This window comes from Haliotis rufescens, unplaced genomic scaffold (genome assembly GCF_023055435.1).
Source record: "Haliotis rufescens isolate VD_foot unplaced genomic scaffold, xgHalRufe1.0.p SCAF_18, whole genome shotgun sequence".
In the NCBI taxonomy this organism is placed as follows: domain Eukaryota; kingdom Metazoa; phylum Mollusca; class Gastropoda; order Lepetellida; family Haliotidae; genus Haliotis; species Haliotis rufescens.
In genome coordinates, this window is record NW_025963868.1 from 1 (window position 1) to 24,175 (window position 24,175).

At 42.3% G+C, this 24,175-nt stretch overlaps 1 protein-coding gene across 1 annotated transcript; it reads left to right on the top strand.

Moving 5' to 3' along the window:
- Positions 1-1,989: 1,989 nt before the first annotated feature.
- LOC124148363 (monocarboxylate transporter 9-like) lies at positions 1,990-15,588 on the top strand. Its single transcript, XM_048398073.1, has 6 exons — positions 1,990-2,299; positions 2,937-3,080; positions 4,295-5,368; positions 6,894-7,163; positions 8,070-8,195; positions 9,300-15,588. Exons 1-6 carry the CDS (start codon positions 2,026-2,028, stop codon positions 9,491-9,493), a joined length of 2,082 nt encoding a protein of 693 aa, XP_048254030.1. The 5' UTR covers positions 1,990-2,025; the 3' UTR covers positions 9,494-15,588.
- Positions 15,589-24,175: the final 8,587 nt, after the last annotated feature.

Here is a 24,175-nt window from a genome sequence, read left to right on the forward strand (position 1 = left end):
GCACTTATCATTGAAGACATTTGAAGGAGGTAAGTGTTTGTCCATCAAGTTCGCGGGAAGATGCATGTGAGGTATTTCAATGGCAAATTGAAAGTCATTTCTGTACTGGCTGTTTTTCCTCATGATTTTGACCATGGGGACCCCAGGTTGTAACAGGTCCCTTAGTCCTGCACCATGACTTTGGAATATATTAATTTTATGAAAAAATAATAATCTAGAAATGCATACAAAAGCAAATCTAGCCAGCTCAAGCTAGCTCTATTCCACAAATCTGAAATCAGCATAGGGATTTTTTTTTTTTTTTTAGAGTCAAGAAGGATATTGTGTAGTATAAGACCAAAGAGGTTAACCCCTTCAGCAAGCTGACTAGGTGAGGATGTCATCTGTGGGATAACTCAACGCCCTGCTACATGTAGTTTTTGTTATTTGTGCTGTGTTTGAAACTGAGGCTTTGTCTCTGCTTAATGATCAGGGTATATTAGTCTGTCTTACAGACCCTGATACAAATATATATCAAATAAAGCCCATGCAAGTCTATAATGTTTGGCAAGTCTAGATCACTGCAGTATCTGAAAATGAAGAGAGTCACTGGGCTCCTTTTTATTATATTTTTATTAAGATAACTGAACAAATGTTTTTTTTATGTACGATATGTTCATTTCAGAGACTAGATTTTAGTCTAAGGGTATATGATGACTGTTGGGTGCCAATCATAGGATGGGGGTTGGCAGTGTGTCCTTGTGTCCTTGTGTCCTTGTGTCCTTGAATGAAACTTGCTTCCACGACATATTGCTCAGGTCTTGGACACACAGAATATTTAATCCTTTCAACGCGTGTGACCGAGAATTTCCGTAGACTGTATATCATGAGGGCGGTCGGGTAGCCAAGTAGTTAAAGCGTTCGCTTGTCACGCCGAAGACCTGGGTTCGATTCCCGACATGGGTACATTGTGTGAAGCCCATTTCTGGTGTCCCCCTCCGTGATATTGCAGGAATATTGCTTAAAGCGGCGTAAAACCATACTCACTCACTCACTCACTCACAGTATATCATGTCAATTCTGACCAACACAAAGGTAGCTAAACAAAATGATATAAATTCTCGTGGCTATTCAGCTGTCGCCAGTAGTTCTTGATGGTTGAAGGCAACAGACCCTCTGAAGGCTCCTTGGCTTAAGTAGATAATGATTGATCTACAGAGTTAAGTTTCGTTGTTTGCTGACCTCGGACAGATTGGCAACAGCTGATGTGTCGCGTTCACCGACTTAGCTATTGTTTCGCGGACACAGGGCATTGAACAATTGCAGCATATTGTGCAATCACTGGGTTGTCTGGTCCAAACTCGATTATTTACTGACCGCCGTCATATAGCTGGAATATTGCTGAGTGTGGCGTTAAACAACAAACAAACAAACATCTTTGGCTGGATGGTGGTGTATTTTATCAAAGAAACGTGCTTTAGAAAAATGAATAGATTCAATGATTCAGTTCCGTTATCTCCGATTGTCACGTGTGTCAGTATCAAGGGCGGATCCCCATCCCCCTATGGGAAATACGCTGTGTTGTGGCATGCCTCAGGAGATGCAGGGACGTAAAGGGTGTCCAGTAACCTTGGCTTGTTGTAATTGCCAACTAAACCTCTGTAGTTTCATGTTTGTCTGGTCCAGACCCCATTATTTAGTTCAATTTAGTTGAACATTTGACTGCTCCACAAAACGGTACCAACCAGCTCACTCGTTGTTTTTTTGGGACAGGGGGGGGATTTTTTTTTTTTTTATGAAATATTGTCACTTGTTGTTGATCGACACACTCAGCAATACTGCTATATGACAGCAGTCTGTAAATAATCGAGTCTGGAACAGACAATCCAGTGATTGCCACCATGGCAAGCTAAGGGAGCTGGGGCTGTTTATTCTTACCTGGAATCCCCCCACGTTAATTCTAAACTAAATAATTGTCAATAAATTACCAACCATTTCATTCTTTTCCAGGGCGTACCATGATCTAAACAAGCGGCATTTGTGATAATGACACGAGCAATCGACTCCAATGATGACTGCTGTTGTAAGGACAAGAAATGTGAGGAGGAGGAGCTTCCAGCGCCCCCTAGGGGCAGTGGCCCTCCCGATGGAGGATGGGGGTGGATGGTTGTCCTTGCCTCTCTGCTGTGCAACATCATCGTTGACGGCATCTGCTTCACCATCGCCACCTTTGAACATCAGCTGATGGAACAGTTCAATTGTAACCATGCCCAGGCAGCCCTTATACCCTCCCTGTTGGCAGGGTGCTACCTCACTGTGGGTAAGTCAAAATGTGCACACTCACACACACGCGCACACAAACGCCGCGCGCATGCACACACACACACACGCACACACACACACGCACGCACACACACACACACTCACCGTGCACACACACACACATACACCACATAGACACTCACACACCGCACACACACACACACATACACTCGCTTACGCACACTTGCACACTGCAGACACACGCACACACCGCAGACACAGAGACACACATACACACACAGACCACTTACACACATGCACGCACACACACACACCACATGCACATACACACCTGCACAGGCACATACACACTCCCACACACATGGGCACACACACACCTCATGCACACATTCACATACACACTCACGCACCATATACACACTCGCACAGACCACAGGCACACTCACGCACACCACACACGCACACGCAAAAAGATTGATAACAAACAAACCTAAATGACCAACAAAAATATCATTTTTCCCAAGGATTGATAAATAATATACAGATATGTTTAAAGAGTGAGTGAAAGAATAATGATTAAAACAATTCTCTTCAGTTAACTGAGTAGCACCACTAGTTGCCAGAAAGTAGTATCATCATACAGAAACTATTAACCTGTTCCTTGCCCCCAACAGGTCCTCTGGTTAGCGCCCTGGCCTCTAAATATGGCTGTCGGAAGGTCACCATCATGGGCAGCCTCATCGCAACATCTGCCTTCCTCCTCAGCACCCAGGCAAGCAGCATCCAGATGATGATCGTAACACTCGGAATCATGGGAGGTGAGTTGGCTGTCTGGGTCGGTCCCGAACGATTGTTTTCGATCTTCCATCTATAATGAATTAAAAATTATTGCACCATCACCTCCTGGATTGGAAGGTGAATTTGTGTGTTGTCCATCAATCCGATCAGAGGATGTGCAAAATGATAGGCAGAATTTTATCATATGATGGATAGTTTTATCATTTGATGGATAGTTTTATCATTTGATGGATAGTTTTATCATATGATGGATAGTTTTATCATTTGATGGATAGTTTTATCATCATTTGATGGATAGTTTTATCATTTGATGGATAGTTTTATCATATGATGGATAGTTTTATCATATGATGGATAGTTTTATCATTTGATGGATAGTTTTATCATATGATGGATAGTTTTATCATTTGATGGATAGTTTTATCATATGATGGATAGTTTTATCATAATAATTTAATTGGTCGCCATGGCAAGTGAAATTTCCACTTAGAAAAAAGGAGTCACCACTTGGCTATGGGGAAAATACAGCCATGGACCTGATATTCCTGAGTGCATAGTACAGAAATACAATACATTAATAAATACTTATCCACTGAACTAAAATTACATTTAAAAAAATCTAACAATCAACATGGGAATTGTATGGTAAAAATTTATTGATAATCTTGTCAAGTACTTTTCAACAACAAGAAAGCTTGTTGCACTGAACATAGGAAGCGGTATTGCTGCAGTCAGGCAGATTAGCTATGCTTTAACAGCATTATACATTGCTGACTATAATCTTGTTTTGCTCCTTAAGTTTTCACCTGGTTTCTTGAATTTCACATTGGCTCCCTGAAAACAATTGTTAGGAGCCAATGGCTCCTTAGGGAAAAATAAACTGTGAGGCCTGTCTGTATTTCACTCATGAATCGCGTCATACCAAAAGATGTTAAAAGATGGTACTTGTTGTTACCCTGTCTGGCGCTCGGCATTAAGGGGCTAAAACAAGGACTGGTCGGCTCGGAGTCAGTAATCTGTGTCTGAGTTGGATATTCATGTTAAACTGCGGCATGGTATCTCAGTGAGCTAGCACTATAAATCGGCATCAGTCCGGACTAGTACAAGCAGCCACACAAACACACACACGTACATGCATGTCGCTATATAAGTGCAATAATTTTGGAAGCGACGTTAAACCCCATTTCACCTCACCTCACCTCACTTATGAATCACTGTCTCACTTGTGTTTCAGGTATTGGGTTCGGCATGATCTACCTTCCCGCGATAGTGACCGTAGGATTCTGGTTCGATAAGAAGCGTGCATTTGCAACAGGCATCGCAGTGTGTGGATCTGGCGTCGGGACGTCCATCTTTGCTCCGTTTGTCAACTACCTGGTGGAGGAGTACCGATGGCAGGGGGGGCTGACAATCCTCGCCGGGGTCGTCCTGAACTGTGTTGTGTGCGGGGCGCTCTTCCGGCCCCTTGACAAAACCCCTCAGAGAGTGCCCAGACGTATGGTTGAGATTCAACGCGGGTCGATCATGAAAGCCCTGATCGAGGAAAAGAAAAGACAGAGAACCATCTCCAATGGGTCCTTGGATAACTGTATTATTACTAAAGACAACCGCCTCATCAAGATTGACCCTTCATTCTTCGAGGCGAAGCGGAACAACTCCTTCATCGCTCGATTCAAGGAGTCGCTAGGTTTCAGCACCAAGAGTTTGGACAAGAGTAAGCAGAGCCTGGTGATCCCGAGTATTAAGATAGACCACCATGTGTCCAACGGCAACTGTGCAGGCTCCCAACCCATCAGCCCGATTTACCGACCCAGTGCCAAAAACATGTCTCAGTCTTCCCTGTCCACCAGCAGCGACAGTGGCTGCAATATGACCCCCGAGTTCATCCTCACCGCCAAGAGCTGTGACATCATCCCGGGGGCGATGAGGAGGTCGTCACAAGACTCCGATTTAAATTCTTGTACGCAGAGCATGAAATCGGTGAACTGTCCGCCAATGGGCGCCAGTGTGATAAGCATCCAGGTCGTGCCGACCCCACCGACCACACGGTCACGTCACCGAGCGTACAGGTCCTCGTCGTCACGCTCCATTGCGTATGCGAGTTCAGGGAACATGCATCCTTCGAGTATTGTGTCTGGGAGTGTGATGAGCATACCGCAGTATAGTGTGCAGACTATCGATCAGTATGAGGAGAAGCAGTCCACGTTGAGGAAAGTCTTCTACCTTCTCAAGGAGATGTTTGACTTCCATTTGCTGAAGAGCCCTATGTTTGCACTCTTAGTATTTGCCAGTATTCTCAGCATGTTGGGTAAGTCCTCAGCTCATTTCTCCTACTGTATTCATTCATGTCATAATGCAGGGCTTGGGTGGTCCAGTCCTGCCCTAGTGTATTCCTAGGTGTTTAAACGCAGGGCTCGGGTGGTCCAGTCTTCCCCTAGTGTATACCTCTGTGTTATAACGCAGGGCTCGGGTGGTCCAGTCCTGCCCTACTGTATTCCTAAGTGTTATAACGCAGGGCTCGGGTGGTCCAGTCCTCCCATAGTGTATACCTCTGTGTTATAACACAGGGCTTGGGTGGTCCAGTCCTCCCCTAGTGTATACCTCTGTGTTATAACGCAGGGCTCGGGTGGTCCAGTCCTCCCATAGTGTATACCTCTGTGTTATAATGCGGGGCTTGGGTGGTCCAGTCCTCCCCTAGTGTATACCTCTGTGTTATAACACAGGGCTCGGGTGGTCCAGTCCTCCCCTAGTGTATACCTCTGTGTTATAACACAGGGCTCGGGTGGTCCAGTCCTCCCCTAGTGTATACCTGTGTTATAACGCTGGGCTAGGGTGGTCCAGTCCTCCCCTGCAGTATGTCATTGTGGCCACCCACTCACACCTGCTATGTTTATCTGTACTGATGTGTCCGCCTCTTCCCAAACTAATATGGCAGCAATCAGTCAATCCATCTGTAGTTTCTGGTAATCTTGACTGATGTCACAGCATCCTCAATACTTCAGTCTGACATCAAATGAGTTTCTTAGTCTGTTGTCAACTTCACCTCCTTTCTATGAAAACAACGTGTAAAGATCCGGTCTAGAATTGGTCTTCAGCAACACATTCTTGTTGTAAAAGGCGACTATGCTTGTCGTAAAAGGCGACTAATGGGATTGGGTGGTCAGGCTCACTGACTTGGATGATGTATGATGTAAATAACTGGATTGTCTGGTCCAGACTTGATTATTGACAGACCGCCGTCATATAGCTTGAATATTGCAGAGTGCAGCGTTAAACATGTTAAATAACAAACAAACATATCAAACAAACAAAATGTATCAGTATGTGGGAACATTGTCTAACACTGAACAATGTATAACTTTATGTACCATGTATAAGAATTATGAACAATATTATAAGACTGTATGAACAGTGCCTTAGACAGCCGGGCCCCCCCCCCCCCCCCCCCCCCCCCCTGAATTTTTTTTTTATATAGAAAACAGTTTTATCAAGTTGGTGATAAGTGATACTTGTACAAATATTTGCCCCCCCCTGTCAAAAAAAGTTAACTACGGCCTTTATGAACAATTATAAGACTGTATGAACAATATATATGTGTGTATAAACAATGTACGAGAGTTGTGATTGTCCAGCTCACTTTTTGACATAGATTTGCTCAATAATACTTGGTGAATATGCTTTCCAAATAAGGTGATTTTTTCTGCTTGTTTAGTAAGTTGAGAAAACTATTTTATCGGACTGACCTCTGCCATCAGTTAGAAAGGTGGGGCAGATATACAATGACTTCTCAATGTGTTGAGGAAATATAATTAATCCAAGTTTTTCTTTTCCAGCTTTCTTTATCCCGTTCTTCTTCCTGAAGGACAAGGCCGAGAAGGAGAACATTAGTAAAACAGAGGGTGCGCTGATCTTGACCGTCATCGGCATCACCAACACCCTCGGACGCATCATCAGCGGCTGGATTGCGGACCGACCATGGGCGGACCCGCTCCATCTCAACAACATCGCACTCGTCATCGCAGGGATTGCAACGCTGATGGTACCGCTCTGCCACTCCTACGTTTCCCTGGCCATCTATGGCACCACCTTCGGGTTGTGTGTTGGTGAGTTCACAATGTCTGGTTAGACGTTCCCATTTTTTTTTTTTTTATTTCATTTTTTTTTTTATGAAAACATTAAGGTCAATGGCCTGAAAAAAAAGAACATAAAATTGCATTGTTATTAAAAACGCATTAAATAATGTCTCTTCAGAAAATAATTTGTTTAATAGGAGGGGCAGTCGGGTAGCCTAGTGGTTAAAGCGTTCGCTCGTCACGCCGAAGACCCGGGTTCGATTCCCGACATGGGTACAATGTGTGAAGCCCATGTCTGGTGTCCCCCGCCGTGATATTGCTGGAATATTGCTAAAAGCGGCGTAAAACCATACTCACTCACTCACTCACTGTTTAATAGGATGCAAGAAAAATAGAAATCAAAAATAGAAATGTAGTTTTGTTCACGTATTTGCGCCTTTACTGGGAACTTAATGCAATGGAGACATAGGGGGATATTTTGGTTGTAGCGGTGCCTTTGGCACTCTTAAAACAGATTTGGTCCCTGGAAATAAGAGACTGTATTCCAACAAGGATTCCTAGTTGGCATTGGTCCCTGATTGTCATTGGAGAGGGTTTAATGTCGCATTCAAGATGATTGCACTTATATAACGATGTGCATGCACGTGCATGAGTGTGTGTGGTTGCTTGTATTGTCCGGACAGTTTCATTGTGCTAGGTCACTGAGATACAATGCCATATTTTAACATGAATACCCTACTCAGACATTGTACCTACTCTGAACTGCTTAGTCCTTGTTTTGTCCCCTTAATGCCGAGAACGAGGCAGAGAAACAATATGTACCATCTTTTAACATCTTTTGGTATTCATTGCTTCAAATCGTCTGAGGTTTGATGGATTGCAATTTCCCTTGCTCAAATGCAAACTATTTCTCACGTTCACATTTTGTCTTGACAGCGGTGTTTGTGTCCCTGAGGTCCATCCTCCTCGTAGACCTCCTGGGCCTTGACCAGCTCTCCAAGTCCTTTGGCATCCTCATGCTGTTTCAGGGCGTGGCATCCATGGCAGGACCTCCACTTGCAGGTGAGTCGAGGGTCACGCACAATCAATATATCGCAAGTATTTCGTGGCATTTGATTGGTTAACCAAGTGATTTATTTGGCATTTATGTTTCCATGAACCAAAATAAAAAAGGCCACGCCCACTAATGGACGATGTATCCTGAATGTCTAAATATAGAATGGGTGGGGCTTGTGTTGGATTATTGTGCAGAAGGGGCGGTCGGGTAGCCTAGTGGTTAAAGCGTTCGCTCGTCAAGCCGAAGACCCGGGTTCGATTCCAGACATGGGTACAATGTGTGAAGCCCATTTCTGGTGTCCCCCGCTCTGATGTTGCTGGAATATTGCTAAAAGCGGCGTAAAACCAAACTCACTCACTCATTCACTATTGTGCAGAACATAGTTACTGATTTCTTAAAAAAAATTGTGTGTTGATATTTTTGTTGACATTTGTGTATATGGAGGTATGGCCGTAAAAAAACAGGGTACATTCTATGAGGATTTATACAGCATGCTCACTAGTTTTCATGTTTATGGGGGCACGGTGGCCCCGTTGTCTAAGGCACTGCTATTCGCTGTGCAGAGTTGCGTCTCTTGGGCACGCCAGAAACCTATGATTGTGGGTTCGAATCCCAGGTCTCCCTGATTATGTTTCTAGGTGTGTCAGCACCATACCCGTGCTCATGGGTTTCACCGAAGTGGTAAACGTCCGAGACCTGCATCACTTAGGGCTTTCCTCCCACATTAAGCTGACACGCCGTGATATAACTGGAATAATGTTAAAAGCGGCGTTAAACCCAACTCACTCACTCACTCACTCTTATGTTTATACTTCCACTCAAACATGGCCATAAAACAAAAAAACTTGCAGCCTTGAATTTTTAACTGATAAGACTTTGAGGAAACTTTAATTGTTTCATCTGAATCGTCATTGAGGAAACTAAAGAATGTTTCATCTGACAAGTCATTCAGGAACCTCAGATATATATGTTTCATTTTGTTTCATTGTTTCATGAGATTTTTTCCAAACCTCCCTATATACCACATATGCTGTCTATCAAAGGTGACTTTATGTGATACACAATTACGTGACCTGACCTCTCTATGACCTTGACCTTCTGCTCAACAGGTACTCTTTTGGATTCCATGAAGAGTGTAGATGTCTGCTTCTATTTGGCTGGCTCGCTTCTTGCTCTCTCTGGCCTTCTGGGAATCCCGCTACGACGCCTTAAAAATTGGGAGTTGAACAAACAGCCTGCCCGACTTCCAGAGGAAATGCCAATCACGGAAACGCTACGCTTGGAGGTGGAGAGTACCATATAAACACTATGCTCAAGACAGCACTTCATGGAAGCTTGTTTCGTATGTGTGTGATTCTCCCACAATGCACTGGGAAATGAAATGTGCTTGATGAAGGAAAATGTGACCGAATAGACGATTTGGATTATTTTGTTTCATCAAGCTGTGTTTGAAGTAGTCATGTGCTTGATGGATGGCCATTTTGTTTTTTGAACCAAGTCGTTCTTGAATGGAGAACCTATTTGGTAAGGATAACTTGTGGTACTAGTCTGAGACGTCCTGTACTCTGAGGTAGGCGTATTTATTGGTGGGACTGCAGGAACTGTGGTAGCAGAATGTGTTTCTGTGAGGTACCGTTGACATACACTATTGTTTTTCAAGAACCCCTCACCAGGGATTTTCATTTTTCTTATGAGACTTGTTTTCTGGAAAATATTATACAAATATTACTCTGTAGAAAGTCAAGTTTTTTTAATACCATCACATGATCTGAAGTCATGAAGACATTAAAGATCACATGACCTCATAGTGATCATGTGACCTTTTGAGCCTCAATTTGACATTCTGAGCCTCAGTTTGATGCGTGGTGGACTGAATCCCCACATGTTGTGGTCAGTTTTAATGTAGGCCAGTTGGGAGTGAGGAAGAGCTGGGACAAGAGGCCAAGTTGGATGTCGGCCATGTTGGATGTCAGCCATTTTGGAAAAACACTATGTGGAGATGCTTTTGTGATATATAGTTGAATATTCTCACAAAATCTGGATGCCTATTTATGAAATCTGCTTGATTTTGAATTAATCAACTATTCATGAACTGTTGTCATAAATATTGTGACACCTCACGGTGATGTGGTGTATGTGGTTTGAAGCCTAGCCATCAGCAGTTCCACTGTGAGTATCCCAACATGCAGTGCTGGTTTGTAGTAGTGCCAGAGGATGTGATTGGTCACATTTACTGCCTGTTTTGCAAGAGAGACACTGATTGGCTAGAATACACTATGGATCTCAAGAGAACTACTACTTACTCAGGAGTATGCTGTATATTTACCAAGGGTTTATAAAAAAAGAGGGAAACAAAAAAAGGACGGACAGGAGATTCTTTTTCAACATTGTATTCATTCGTCCATGTATCGCAGGATAAATCATGGTCAATATTCTTCTTCAAATAAAATTTATTTTAGTTTTTGAAAATGTAAAAACACTTTTCACTTTTGTTGTGGTGACATGTGATGTTTTGAAGTCTTGTGAACGAACACGTTACCCAACTACCACTGTTGTTGAGAAAAGTGGTACGCGGTGGTTGTTGGCACAAAATAGTGGATCCCTCTTTTTACATATTCCCTGTTTTTTTGTATGTGAGAGAGCGTAACTAGATGGGCAAAATGCTGGGAATCTCAATCTGTAGCAAACGATATTTAACTGTTTTCTCAGTGAGGCTTGCGAGGAGGGGGAAATCATTAACCATGTGGAGAATTTTGCTGAAAATGTTTTTTGGTTTTTTTTCATGCATCGCAAATATTTATATGTAGTTAAATAAGTATTTACTATGACATGGAGAATATTTCGTAATATTATTTTTAAGTAAAACCCCTCAGTTCGGACCCTCACTGAACTACAAATAAAAGGCTACATTCTGAGAAATGTGAGTTTTTCAATTGTCATGGCAACTGCATAAAATTATTCTTATGTTGAAATTTCACAGTTTTAATTGATTTTATGCAGAATGTTGGAAATGAAACATTTGATGTGAAATTGTTAGTTCTGAAGACTCTTTAACCTGCCTTGTTATGTCAATGCCTTGTACTGAAGGTCGGAATCGTCCCTCAATCAACCATCATGATGTTGTTAGAGGATAATTTACATGTGCTTAGCGTGTATTTGGGGAAAATGTTTCAACATTTCTGAAGATATTGGCAGGAATACAATTCACAAATAAATCAACATTTCTCATTTAATCCATTTTTTTATGCAAATGTTTTTGGCTTTGCTTTTGGAAGGAGATTTTTTGCCTCTGTTAAAAGCAAATAATATTTTCGAGGCACAAAACAATTTAATAATACAAATTATGATTGCATCAAGTGTTGAGACCCTTTGATATGGCATCCGTTGATGTTGTGCCTGACACTGCCGAATATCTTCAAAATGAGGCTGTTCAACACTACCTGTCTTGCTCTGCTCTGCTGGTAGACTTGGTTTAAGTGCTATTTGTGATAATTCTATTGGGGGCTGTGTCAAAAGCATTTTTTCAATTTTGACACAGCTCCTCTAAGTCTTGTGCTATTTCATTGTTTTAGTATTCTTTTGATATATATATATATATATCTATAACACTGTGAGCTTGGGTTGAGAATGTAGCCAGAATGAGTTTATCAGTGTACTGGTGATACTAGTAGCAGTGCTCCCATTATAACCTCTATATTTCTTGTTACATATTGAAATATTTTGTTTTTATTGGATTAAAATAAATTAGTCGCATTTGTAGGTATTTGTTTGAAAGGTTAAAAAATGGGCTTTCCAATGAATACACTACTACAAGAAGTCTTGGTTATATTTTTAATTATGAAAATGAAATGACAGCTTTGGACTTATAAACAAGGCTGGCTGGACACCTACTGTTGAGCTAAAGCATGTCCGGAGGACTGATGCTGAGGTAAAGAAACCTACAGGGACAGCACTTTTACAAACCATTGATCCCAAGAATTTTTTTTTTTTTTTTTTTTTTAATAATTGTTATTTTGATTACCCATTGTTTTTAGGCCATCTGTAGCAGTTAATTGTTTTAATATGTATTCAGTTATAACACAGGGAAATAAGTTGGTCATCATCATAATAACTGTCAGACGAATTGGCTGGAGGAAAACAAGATTGTTGATATCACTGTCCCGTGATTTGAAATGTGTTTCTTCCCAACATATTGTTGTTTCATCTGAGAAACAGATCGGAGGAGGTATATATAGCGGAAAGATATTCCTGACGGAGCCATGTACATCCTGCTTGTTGTGTTTGATAATAAATGAACTGTTTGTCAATCTCATTAAAATCAGATCTTCGTTCTCGCTACCGCTAAACAAAGATCTCAGAACATCCCATTACGGGTCACGTCAGAACGACCTTTCGCAAACTTTGACCGACCAATGAAATGACTGACAAGAAATCGACATTAGTCAATCATAAGGCAGCTTTCTCAAGCTTTACAACACTAGTTTCAAACTGGCGACTACGATTCGAAACATATTTTGACGTATTCTCGATTAAAAATGTTAAAACTGATAAAAAGAACATTCTGGAATGGCTTATAGATGGCCTAGTTTGTATGGGTATAATCATAAAACACGTAAATGCCCCTCGAAATACCCCGGAATTCAAGGTTGCATGATTAAAAAACACATTCCAAATGTCGCTTTCATGATCTGGTAAGCGACGCTCTGATTGGTTGGATGAAAGGTCGTTCTGACGTGACCCGTAATGGGATGTCCTCAGATCTTTGTTTAGCAATAGCGAGAACTAAGATCTGATTTTAATGAGATTGACTGTTTGTTAATAGTGACTCTGAAATGGCAAGAATTTTACCTCATATTACTTCCATCAAATCATAACATCAGTTATCTCCCTTAGTTGCAACAGTAGTTATCCCCCTTAGTTGGTCTGTGTTTTAGTGGACAACGTTCGTGCCCTTGACATTATGCTGTAGATAATACAACACCTTTGATGATGTGGAATATTTTGATTGGATGATCATGATGATGCCACGTAGGGTAGTGTCCTTCCATATTTGGGCACAACAAGTGAAATGACGTAACGTAACGCTCTCACACGTAGATAGGTGGATGGCCTTACGGAGGGAGTAATTACTTGCTTTTTGGATTCGTTTGTTTGAAAATAATTGTTCTTTATAAATAATGGGATGGGGAACATTAAATATTAATTACGGGTGACAAAGATTAGATTTCAATAATGAGGGAAAGACAGTTCCTGTTATCATTTTTCCTGACTTAACATGTATTTGGGGGCACGGGTGGCCCAGTCGTCTAAGGCGCCGCAATTTGCTGTGCAGAGTTGCGTCCCTTGGGCACGTCAGAAACCTATGATTGTGGGTTCAAATCCCGGTTCGCCCCGATTATGTTTCTAGGTTTGTCAGCACCATACCCGTGCTCGTGGGTTTCACCAAAGTGGTAAACGTCCGAGACCTGCATCACTTGGGGCTTTCCTCCCACATTAAGCTGATACGCCGTGATATAACTGGAATACTGTTAAAAGCGGCGTTAAACCCAACTCACTCACTCATCATGTATTTTGCAGAGGTTTTGCAGCCATTAAATCAAGAAGCACTCCTGATATAAAGAAATAACCAAAACTTGTATAAAACAAGCAGTCAGTCCAAGAAACAAGCAATTTATTTGTCATGGCCTGGTTGGAAGGACGCTGCTGGAAGCCTCTTGGCGACACTTCATTGTCATTCACATCAAAAGTATGAATTATGATATTAATTAATTGCTTAACCGCAGGACGGTGAAGTGGTTTTTTCTGTATGTTTTTAGTGATGTTGATGAAAACTTTTATTCGACACTATTTTCCTAACTGCTAATTAGCAATAGTTAAAGGTGTAAGGATCCTCTGTGCAATTATTTATACGTTAGAAAGTGTTCACTGGATGAGGGTTCCAGTGTCAATAAGGTCGTGACTTAATAATGTAATTTTAACATTTTAACAAAAGTGGATTTTTCAGTCAAACTTTAGTGCTATGTTTAGGTCATTGATACCCGTTCAGATTTTGTTGATAATATATATGATGTTTTTCTTTTTAAAAGATTTGCAATTTCACGAGAATAATTATGAAAAAACTCTTGAAGTGAAAAATATAAGCACTGCGAAAGAGTGATGAAGAGTCCTTCCTGTTTAATAACAGCACCAGACGAAGTTTATGCCAGGCGAAGGGCACAGACACAAAACCCAAACAAAAGCTATATATGCGATGAAGTAGTTTCATATAATATATGGATGTTTGTTTTTTTCGAATGTTTGTGTCCAGTACAAAGGAAACTTATTGTTGCCCTGCCTGGCTTTGTCGGCTTCGGCTTTGGCTTTGCTTCGATATGTCTGCATTATGCCTTAGATTAGGTATGTGCATATTCTCTCCGCATACTCCAACGGATGATAGATGATATTTTCCAATGTTTAATATTGGCTGTTTGTGTTTCCATTGACTTGATACTTGTATGTGTGTACATTGCGGGCCAGTTTTGAGAGTCTTTTAGAGCAGGAGTTGTTAGTTTATACGCTTGTCCTAGATTTTTTATAATTGTTTTAGTTGAATATTTAACTTTTAGTGCTTAATGAGGATGCAGATGAATATAAAACTGTGTAGATGTGTCTAGTATTTACATGTTATAGCAAAAATTGTAGATATTTAACACTTCAAAAGGGTTGTGTGAACTGAGCTACAAGATACGGTCTTTAGCGTTAATTAGGCAGGCCCAGCTACGTTCAGATGTGAGTCCCCCTTTAAGACTGGCCTACTATGAAGGGTAAGGGCAAATGACTCAAACAAGTGGGAGGCGGAAGCCCCTTTATATATTTATAGCAAAGCCAGGGATGCTGTGACATGAAGAGTATGGATAAGTGAAGTTAATTGGGCAGGCCAAGCCTTTATATTTGTATAGCAAGAGCAGGACTTCTGGGAGTGAAGAAGAGTATGGATAACCGAGGTTAAAAAGCAGGCCCAGCCTAAGTAAGAGGTAGGAGGCTTTTATATTTGTATAGCAAGAGCAGGGCTTCTGGGAGTGACAAAGAGTATGGATAAGCGAGGTTAAAAAGCAGGCCCAGCCTAATTCGGAGAATCCATGTGTACAGAAGGGATGGATAAGAGTGATTAGTTCAAGTCAATGGAATACTACCAGCCTGTACCTGTCTGTACAGATATCACGTGATGGTATTACGTGATGGTGTCACGTGATGATAACACGTGATGATAACCTGTGGAATCCTGCAACTCATATGTTCAACAGTCCAGGGCAATTCTGCTAGCTTACACGACCTTCACTTTAACAATGGAGGTCAAGGCAGGTGTGTACAGAGACTGGTACAATGTTGTTGAATAAAATTCATATTGTTTTTTTAACATATCTGAGTTGTGTTGTTCTTTTGGTGGAAAGGGGATGTGGGGGAGACCAGTGGGCCAAGCACAAGATCGTGACGCTGAAGGACCAGGTTCGATTCATGGATCATGGCATCCCATTACGGGTCACGTCAGACCGACCTTTCGCGAACTCTGATCGACCAATGGAATGTCTGACAAAAGTCGACATTAGCCAATCAGAAGGCAGCTTTCTCATGCTTTACGGAACTAATTTCAAACAGGCGACTACTCTTTGAAACAAATTTTGACGTATTCTCGATTAAAAATGTTAAAACTGATAAAAAGAACATTCTGGAATGGCTTATAGATGGCCTAGTTTGTATGGGTATAAACGAAACTTGGAAGTTGAAGTTTGATTGAGATTCTCCGAGGCACCAGGGAACAAGTGAGACCACGTGCCACACCCTCCCTCCCTGGCTAGTTATCAATTCTAGTTCTAGTCCACAGTATGGACATATGTGGACATATGACCAATGTATTAACCAGTCAGCGATTATAGACAGTAGAGTTATAGCTCACATTCTCCCGGTATATACAAGATAACCCCTATTGTACGTAGTTATCAGTGATTATAAACTGTAGTGAGAGTTATAACCTACGTTCTCCCGGAATATACAAGATAACCACTATTGTATTGACCAGACAGTATCGAGAGTTATAACCTACGTTTTCACGGAATATACAAGATAACCACTATTGTATTGACCAGACACAGGGTCGGTCCTCGTCGCAGCTGATCGGTGACGATCTGGGCACGATGTGATCTGGCAATGTCATCTTGTAATTCAAAGTTTCTGCAGATAATTCATTAGAGAATGGCAAAAACGACAGGGCGCATACTTACGTTAACATAACGCTGGTCAGTCAAATGTCCATTCACAATAATCAAATAAGTTCGCCTGTCATGTGTGATACCGCCCCCAGCATGACACTACCGACCCCATACCGATCATGGTCAAAACTTCCATACCGCTCGCCGTTACGTCGCCAACAAAGTTTTCTGCCATCTTATCTGTGAATCGAAGGCAAAACCTTGATTCGTCTGTAAACATGGTGTAATGCGATTGACACACAGTCCATCCCAATCTTTGCCGCCTGTGGTAAGCTGTTAGGGTAAAATGCTTCACAGGATGCCTGAGCGGTGGGGTAGCCTAGTGGTTAAAGCGGTTGCTCGTCACGCCGAAGACCCGGGTTCGAATCCCGACATGGGTACAATGTGTGAAGCCCATTTCTGGTGTCCCCCAACGTGATATTGCTGGAATATTGCTAAAAGCGGCGTAAAACCATACTCACCCACTCACTCACAGGATGCCTTGATTTCAGGCGGGCTGCATAGAGGAGGTTTTCACGGTAGCTGTTGAAATTCGCCTCCCTGTTTTCAACGGAATTCTCTGTTGATAACAGGAGCAGATTTGGACCCATGGCGTAGTGCAATAAATGTAATGAGACGACCTTGTCTAAGCGTTGTTTTTTAGCGGTCTGTAAATAATCGAGTCTGGACCAGGCAATCCAGTGATTAACATCATGAGCACCAATATACGGAATTGGGATAAGATGACATCATCAACCAAGTCAGTAAAGCCGTAAGTCACCTCTTACGACAAGCTTGAGTTGCTGTAGACCAATTCTAACCCGGATCTTCACGTTTGTAGGACAATGTATAAAACATGTCTTAGGTTGGTTGGTTGGTTTGTTGTTTAACGCCGCACTCAGCAATATTCCAGCTATATGAAGGCGGTCTGTAACTAATCGAGTCTGGACAAGACAACCCAGTGATTAATATCATCGATCCATGCAATTGGGATTGATGACATGCATCAACCAAGTCAGCGAGCCTGACCACCCGATCCCGTTAGTCGCCTTTTACGACAAGCATAGTCACCTTTTACGGCAAGTATGGGTTGCTGAAGACCTATTCTACCCCGGAATCTTCACGGGTCATATGCCTTAGGACAAGTCGTCAAAGGCCCCGTTCCACAAAGCAATCTTAGCGCTAAGATGGTCGTAACTCCCATACTTTTAACACTGGCTTACGATAGTCGTAGCTAGGATCGCTTTGTGGAACGGTGTCCAGGTAAGATACAGTGAGTGAGTGAGTGAGTTAGGTTTAACGTCGCTTTTAACATTATTCCAGTTATATCACGGCGTGTCAGCTTAATGTGGGAGGAAAGCCCGAAGTGATGCAGGTCTCAGACGTTTACCACTTCAGTGAAACCCACGAGCACGGGTATGGTGCTGACAAACCTAGAAACATAATCGGGGCGAACCGGGATTCGAACCCACAATCATAGGTTTTTGGCGTGTCCAAGGGACGCAACTCTGCACAGCGACTGGGCCACCCATGCCCCCTAGGTTAGATACATTAAAACGCGATACATAAGTGCAATGTACGCATATCGTGCGTTACATCAGTTTGGCGGGGAGTTTTTAATGTCTGATATTTGATGTATGTAATCTGCCTCTGACCCGCAAACAGATACTAAGTGGGCTGCAGCAAAAGGGCTATGGAGCCTGACGGATGTCACGTGATGAACAGAGCGTCTGAAAGGCGACACTGTGTGTACTTCAGAGTTGTGTTAATATGGTTATTTGTGCGTGTTCAGGGCCAAGAACAGTTATATCACTCCCTGTATATGTGGTACTGGCTGAATAACAGGTACACCGAAACAAGTTCCCATTTGCCAAATAAATATAATTAAAACTAACAAAATATGTTTTTCAAATACGAGTGAGTTTTGTTGAGTGCCACTGGTTTGTTCCGAATGCATACACACCATGTAACTATAAGGATTGGTTGGTTGGTTTGTTGTTTAACGCCGCACTCAGCAATATTCCAGCTATATGACGGCGGTCTGTAAATAATCCAGTCTGGACCAGACAATCCAGTGATTGATACCATGAGCATCGTTCCACGCAATTGGGATCAATGACATGCATCAACCAAGTCAGCGAGCCTGACCACCCGATCCCGTTAGTCGCCTTTTACGACAAGCATAGTCGCCTTTTACGGCAAGCATGGGTTGCTGAAGACCTATTCTACCCCGGATGTTCACGGGCCCAATGTGGCAGTGACGGTGGTGGTGGGTAGGTGGGTGGTGTTGATGTATCGGCTTAAACATTTCTATTGTATATTCTTGGCATAGATCATCTTCCTGAGGCAAGGGAGTTGACTGAGTCCAGTTTCCATCCTTGCCGAACTAGGCTGGAATTACTGGGCTCGATCGTAGCGCCACCAGTGGCTATTACGGGTTATGTCCTTTCTATGCCTCTCCTATTGACCAATCAGATTCAACCTCTCGTATCACTTGCATTTGCTTCAAACAAAACGGTGGCGCCCAGTCAAGACGATCTGATTGATAATCAAGATCTATATTGTGATAAAACGAGTCTTACATCGCGAAATGAATTAAATCACGTGAGCACCTTGATTAAAAGCATGAAAAGCTTTAGAAAATATCTGTTGACAACTAGTTAGCGGTGCACATGCTTTACAAATCCTGCAGTCGACCGAAATTTTCATGACACTTTACGAACCGGATTTCGATTTTGGTGCAAGATTTTGATTGGACTATGCATAGACTCGTTAGTCCAGCCTAAATGTAACTCCATAATACCAGCCTAGTTCGGCAAGGGTGGAAACTGGACTTTTATAGTCAGTTAACTCACTTGCCTCGGGAAGATGAACGAGAGAGGGTTCGGTCCACCACCACCACCCACTTTTTGAAAACCAAATGTAGTATGTTGAAGGCAGTAAAAGTATCTGAGAGAGGATTTTGTTATTTTGGACCCCTCCCTTTTTGATACTTTGGACCCCTCCCTTTTAATGCTGGAGACCCGTGAAGATCCGGGTTAGAATAGTCCTTCAGCAACCCATTCTTGCCGTAAAAGGATAGGTCCGTGGCTATGCTAGTTATATAACTTGATGTGGGAGGCCAGCCCGAAGTGATGCAGGTCTCAGACGTTTATCACAGGCAGAAGTATGGTGCTAGCAAACCTAGAAACATTATCAGGGCGACTCTGAGATATGAACACATGGTCCAAGGTTTCCAGCGGCCTAATAAGCCAAGAGAATCTTAGCCCCTTAGACGACTCCGCTGATTGTGCAATCAAACGTCGCTGTGTGGAGCTTTGGGACTTATATTTGCGGAAAGTAACACATCTGCAACGTCTCTGATACGCTACCGACCCGTTAAGATCCGGGGTAGAATAGGTCTTCAGCAACCCATACTTGCCGTAAAAGGCGACAATGCTCGTCGAAAGAGGCGACTAACGGGATCGGGTGGGCAGGCTCGCTGACTTGGTTGATGCATGTCATCGCATTCCAATTGCGTAGATGGATGCTCATGATGCCAATCACTGGATTGTCTGGTCCAGACTCGATTATTTACAGACCGCCGTCATATAGCTGGAATACTGCTGAGTGCGGCGTTAAACAACAAACAAACAAAAAATCTGATATGCTACCAGGAGAGCTAAAGCGCCCGTCTCGACATGGGGATCAGTTTTCTCTATAGATGTGTACACACAGTATTATGGATGAGATTGTTGCCTTGATCTTCTTAACATATTGCTTAAATTAGATTAAATATCCAACTCAGTCCATAAGTTACCTTGATAACTATCAAAATGGGGCACGGGTGGTCAAGTCGTCTAAGGCGCCGCGATTCGCTGTGTAGGGTTGCGTCCCTTGGGCACGCCAGAAACCTATGATTGTGGGTTCGAATCCCGGTTCGCCCCAATTATGTTTCTAGGTTTGTCAGCAGCATACCCGTGCTCGTGGGTTTCACCGAAGTGGTAAACGTCTAAGACCTGCATCACTTCGGGCTTTCCTCCCACATTAAGCTGACACGCCGCGATATAACTGTAATACTGTTAAAAGCGGCGTTAAACCCAACTCACTCACTCACTCTAAATCGTTTTAATCCCTTTTCAGGATCCAGAACAACCTTGACCTTGACACATTGTAATCTAGCCTAATTCAGATGTCCTATATAGATTAGATTAATGTGAAGGACAACGGTGTTTTGTATCGGGTAAGCCACTTTGTGGTGAAGTGAGTGAGTGAGTGAATATGGTTTTACGCCGCTTTTGGCAATATTCCAGCAATATCACGGCGGGGGACACCAGAAATGGGCTTCACACGTTGTCCCAATGTGGGGAATCTTCGGCGTGACGAGCGAAGGCTTTAACCAGTAGGCTACCCGACCGCCCCAGAAGTGAAGAAAAGGCGGATATGGAGAAAAGGCTTTTGGTGGCCTGGCTGACTTAGTGTAACATCAGACCAGAGGGATATTGCTGATAAAAGCGCAAAGCACCATCATGACACTTCCACGTCAATCTGAAATGTGTACCAAATCTTAAACGAATAACAGTAACTCGTGCCTTGCCTGTTTCCAGTAAATGCGGGAATCCGGGAATCTCAATCGCACATCTTTTAGAGATCTTTAAATTAGAGTGAGTGAGTTCGGTTTAACGCCGCTTTTAACAGTATTCCAGTCATATCACGGCGTGTCAGTTTAATGTGGGAAGAAAGCCCAAAGTGATGCAGCTCTCAGACGTTTACCACTTCGGTGAAACTCACGAGCACGGGTATGGTGCTGACAAACCTAGAAACATAATCAGGGCGAACCGGGATTCGAACCCACAATCATAGGTTTGTGGCATGTCCACGGGACGCAACTCTGCACAGCGAATCGCGGCGCCTTAGACGACTGGGCCACCCGTGTTCCTTAAATTAGAGATTTTAGTCAACAGAGATTATAAGCACAATTTGTGATAGTTGTAACTATCTGTAGAATGCACGCTGTCCCAATATGGTTGACGAAGTGTTAAACGATGTTAGCGTGGATGATTATCTTTTCCGCGTGAGGGATGAAACTTCACTGAAGGCAGCCTTTTATCCATATGACGTAACCCTGTAATCATTTATTTAAGGATTGACTGTGTATTTTTTTCGGTTCATTGAGGTATGAATCGAAAAACCAATGTGCAAACTGTATGAATCCGCGTAGCGGATTATTACAAAAGTTTGCACATTGGTTTTTCGATTCATACCTCAATGAACCGAAAAAAATACACAGTCAATGCTTATAATTAAATTCGACATCATAAAACATGTTTTATCTACAATAGTTTAACCAAAAACAGTTGTATATATAAAAACAGACACAAATTACGACGTTGATAAACATTCCAGGTGTAGGAACACATACTGTGGCGTGACATGAATCAGGTGATTGTTTAATTCATGCACATAAATTGACACGCCTTCACTGTGAGTAGCCAATCAACGGAGAGCAGATCAAAACAATGTTCATTGGACCTGTCAGTTAAGACAAGAGGCGAAAAGAACTGCAACAGTCAGACTGTAACGAACTGGAAGAAATATGTCCGGGAGAAGGCGGCTGTTTCAAATTACATGGTCAGTTACCGCCAGATTCAAACATTACTTCCCAGATTACGGTAAAACACAGTTGGAAAAATGTTAGTTAGAAAGGAAACCCGAAGACATGAAAGTTGTGGAACCGAGGCGAGCGGGAAAAAAACAGGTGAGCGAGCCTGCACGTTTGCTGTTTCATTCATTCTCGGCCTTCGGTTTCAAAGGTTTGTTTGGACAATGAATATGCATGAAAGTCGCTAAATGTCCTGTGCATGACGATACACGTGAGCAGAAAGGGAATTCCCTCGGCTGTAATATTGGGATTCCCCGACATAAAAAGTAGTGCGCCTCGGTGGGCGTGGCTTAATTTTTTACATTCATTGGGAAATGAATGCAATAACACGTGACCAATTCAGCTAATCAGAATACAGGAATTTCAATGAACACAACGAAAATTTAATTATTTAAGGATTGACTGTGTATTTTTTTCGGTTCATTGAGGTATGAATCGAAAAGCCGATATGTAGCGGATTCTTACAAAAGTTTGCACATCGGCTTTTCGATTCATACCTCAATGAACCGAAAAAAATACACAGTCAATGCTTATAATTAAATTCGACAACGTAAAACATGTTTTATCTACAATAGTTTAACCCAAAACAGTTGCATATATCAAAACAGACAAAAATGACGAGATTGATAAACATTCCAGGTGTAGGAATACATACAGTGGCGTGACATGAATCAGGTGATCGTTTAATTTATGCACATAACTTGACACGCCTACACAGTCAGTAGCCAATCAACGGAGAGTGGGATTTAAACAATGTTCATTTGACCTGTCAATTAAGGCAAGAGGCGAAAAGAACTGCAACAGTCAGACTGTAACGAACCGGAAGAAATATGTCCGAGAGAAGGCGGCAGTTTCAAATAACATGGTCATTTACTGCGTGATTCAAACATTACTTCCCTGATTACGGTAAATCACAGTTGGAGAAATGCTAGTTATAAATGAAACCCGAAGACATGAAAGTTGAACCGGGGCGAGCGAGAAAAAAACAGGCGAGCGAGCCTGCACGTTTGCTGTTTCATTCATTCTCGGCCTTCGGTTTCAAAGGGTAGTTTGGACAATGAATATGCATGAAAGTCGCTAAATGTCCTGTGCATGACGATACACATGAGCAGAAAGGGAATTCCCTCGACTGTAATATTCGGATTCCCCGACATTCCGAAGTAATAAAAGTAGTGCGCCGCGGTGGGCGTGGCTTAATTTTTTACATTCATTGGGAAATGAATGCAATAACACGTGACCAATTCAGCTAATCAGAATACAGGAATTTCAATGAACACAACGAAAATTTAATTATTTAAGGATTGACTGTGTATTTTTTTCGGTTCATTGAGGTATGAATCGAAAAGCCGATATGTAGCGGATTCTTACAAAAGTTTGCACATCGGCTTTTCGATTCATACCTCAATGAACCGAAAAAAATACACAGTCAATGCTTATAATTAAATTCGACAACGTAAAACATGTTTTATCTACAATAGTTTAACCCAAAACAGTTGCATATATCAAAACAGACAAAAATGACGAGATTGATAAACATTCCAGGTGTAGGAATACATACAGTGGCGTGACATGAATCAGGTGATCGTTTAATTTATGCACATAACTTGACACGCCTACACAGTCAGTAGCCAATCAACGGAGAGTGGGATTTAAACAATGTTCATTTGACCTGTCAATTAAGGCAAGAGGCGAAAAGAACTGCAACAGTCAGACTGTAACGAACCGGAAGAAATATGTCCGAGAGAAGGCGGCAGTTTCAAATAACATGGTCATTTACTGCGTGATTCAAACATTACTTCCCTGATTACGGTAAATCACAGTTGGAGAAATGCTAGTTATAAATGAAACCCGAAGACATGAAAGTTGAACCGGGGCGAGCGAGAAAAAAACAGGCGAGCGAGCCTGCACGTTTGCTGTTTCATTCATTCTCGGCCTTCGGTTTCAAAGGGTAGTTTGGACAATGAATATGCATGAAAGTCGCTAAATGTCCTGTGCATGACGATACACATGAGCAGAAAGGGAATTCCCTCGACTGTAATATTCGGATTCCCCGACATTCCGAAGTAATAAAAGTAGTGCGCCGCGGTGGGCGTGGCTTAATTTTTTACATTCATTGGGA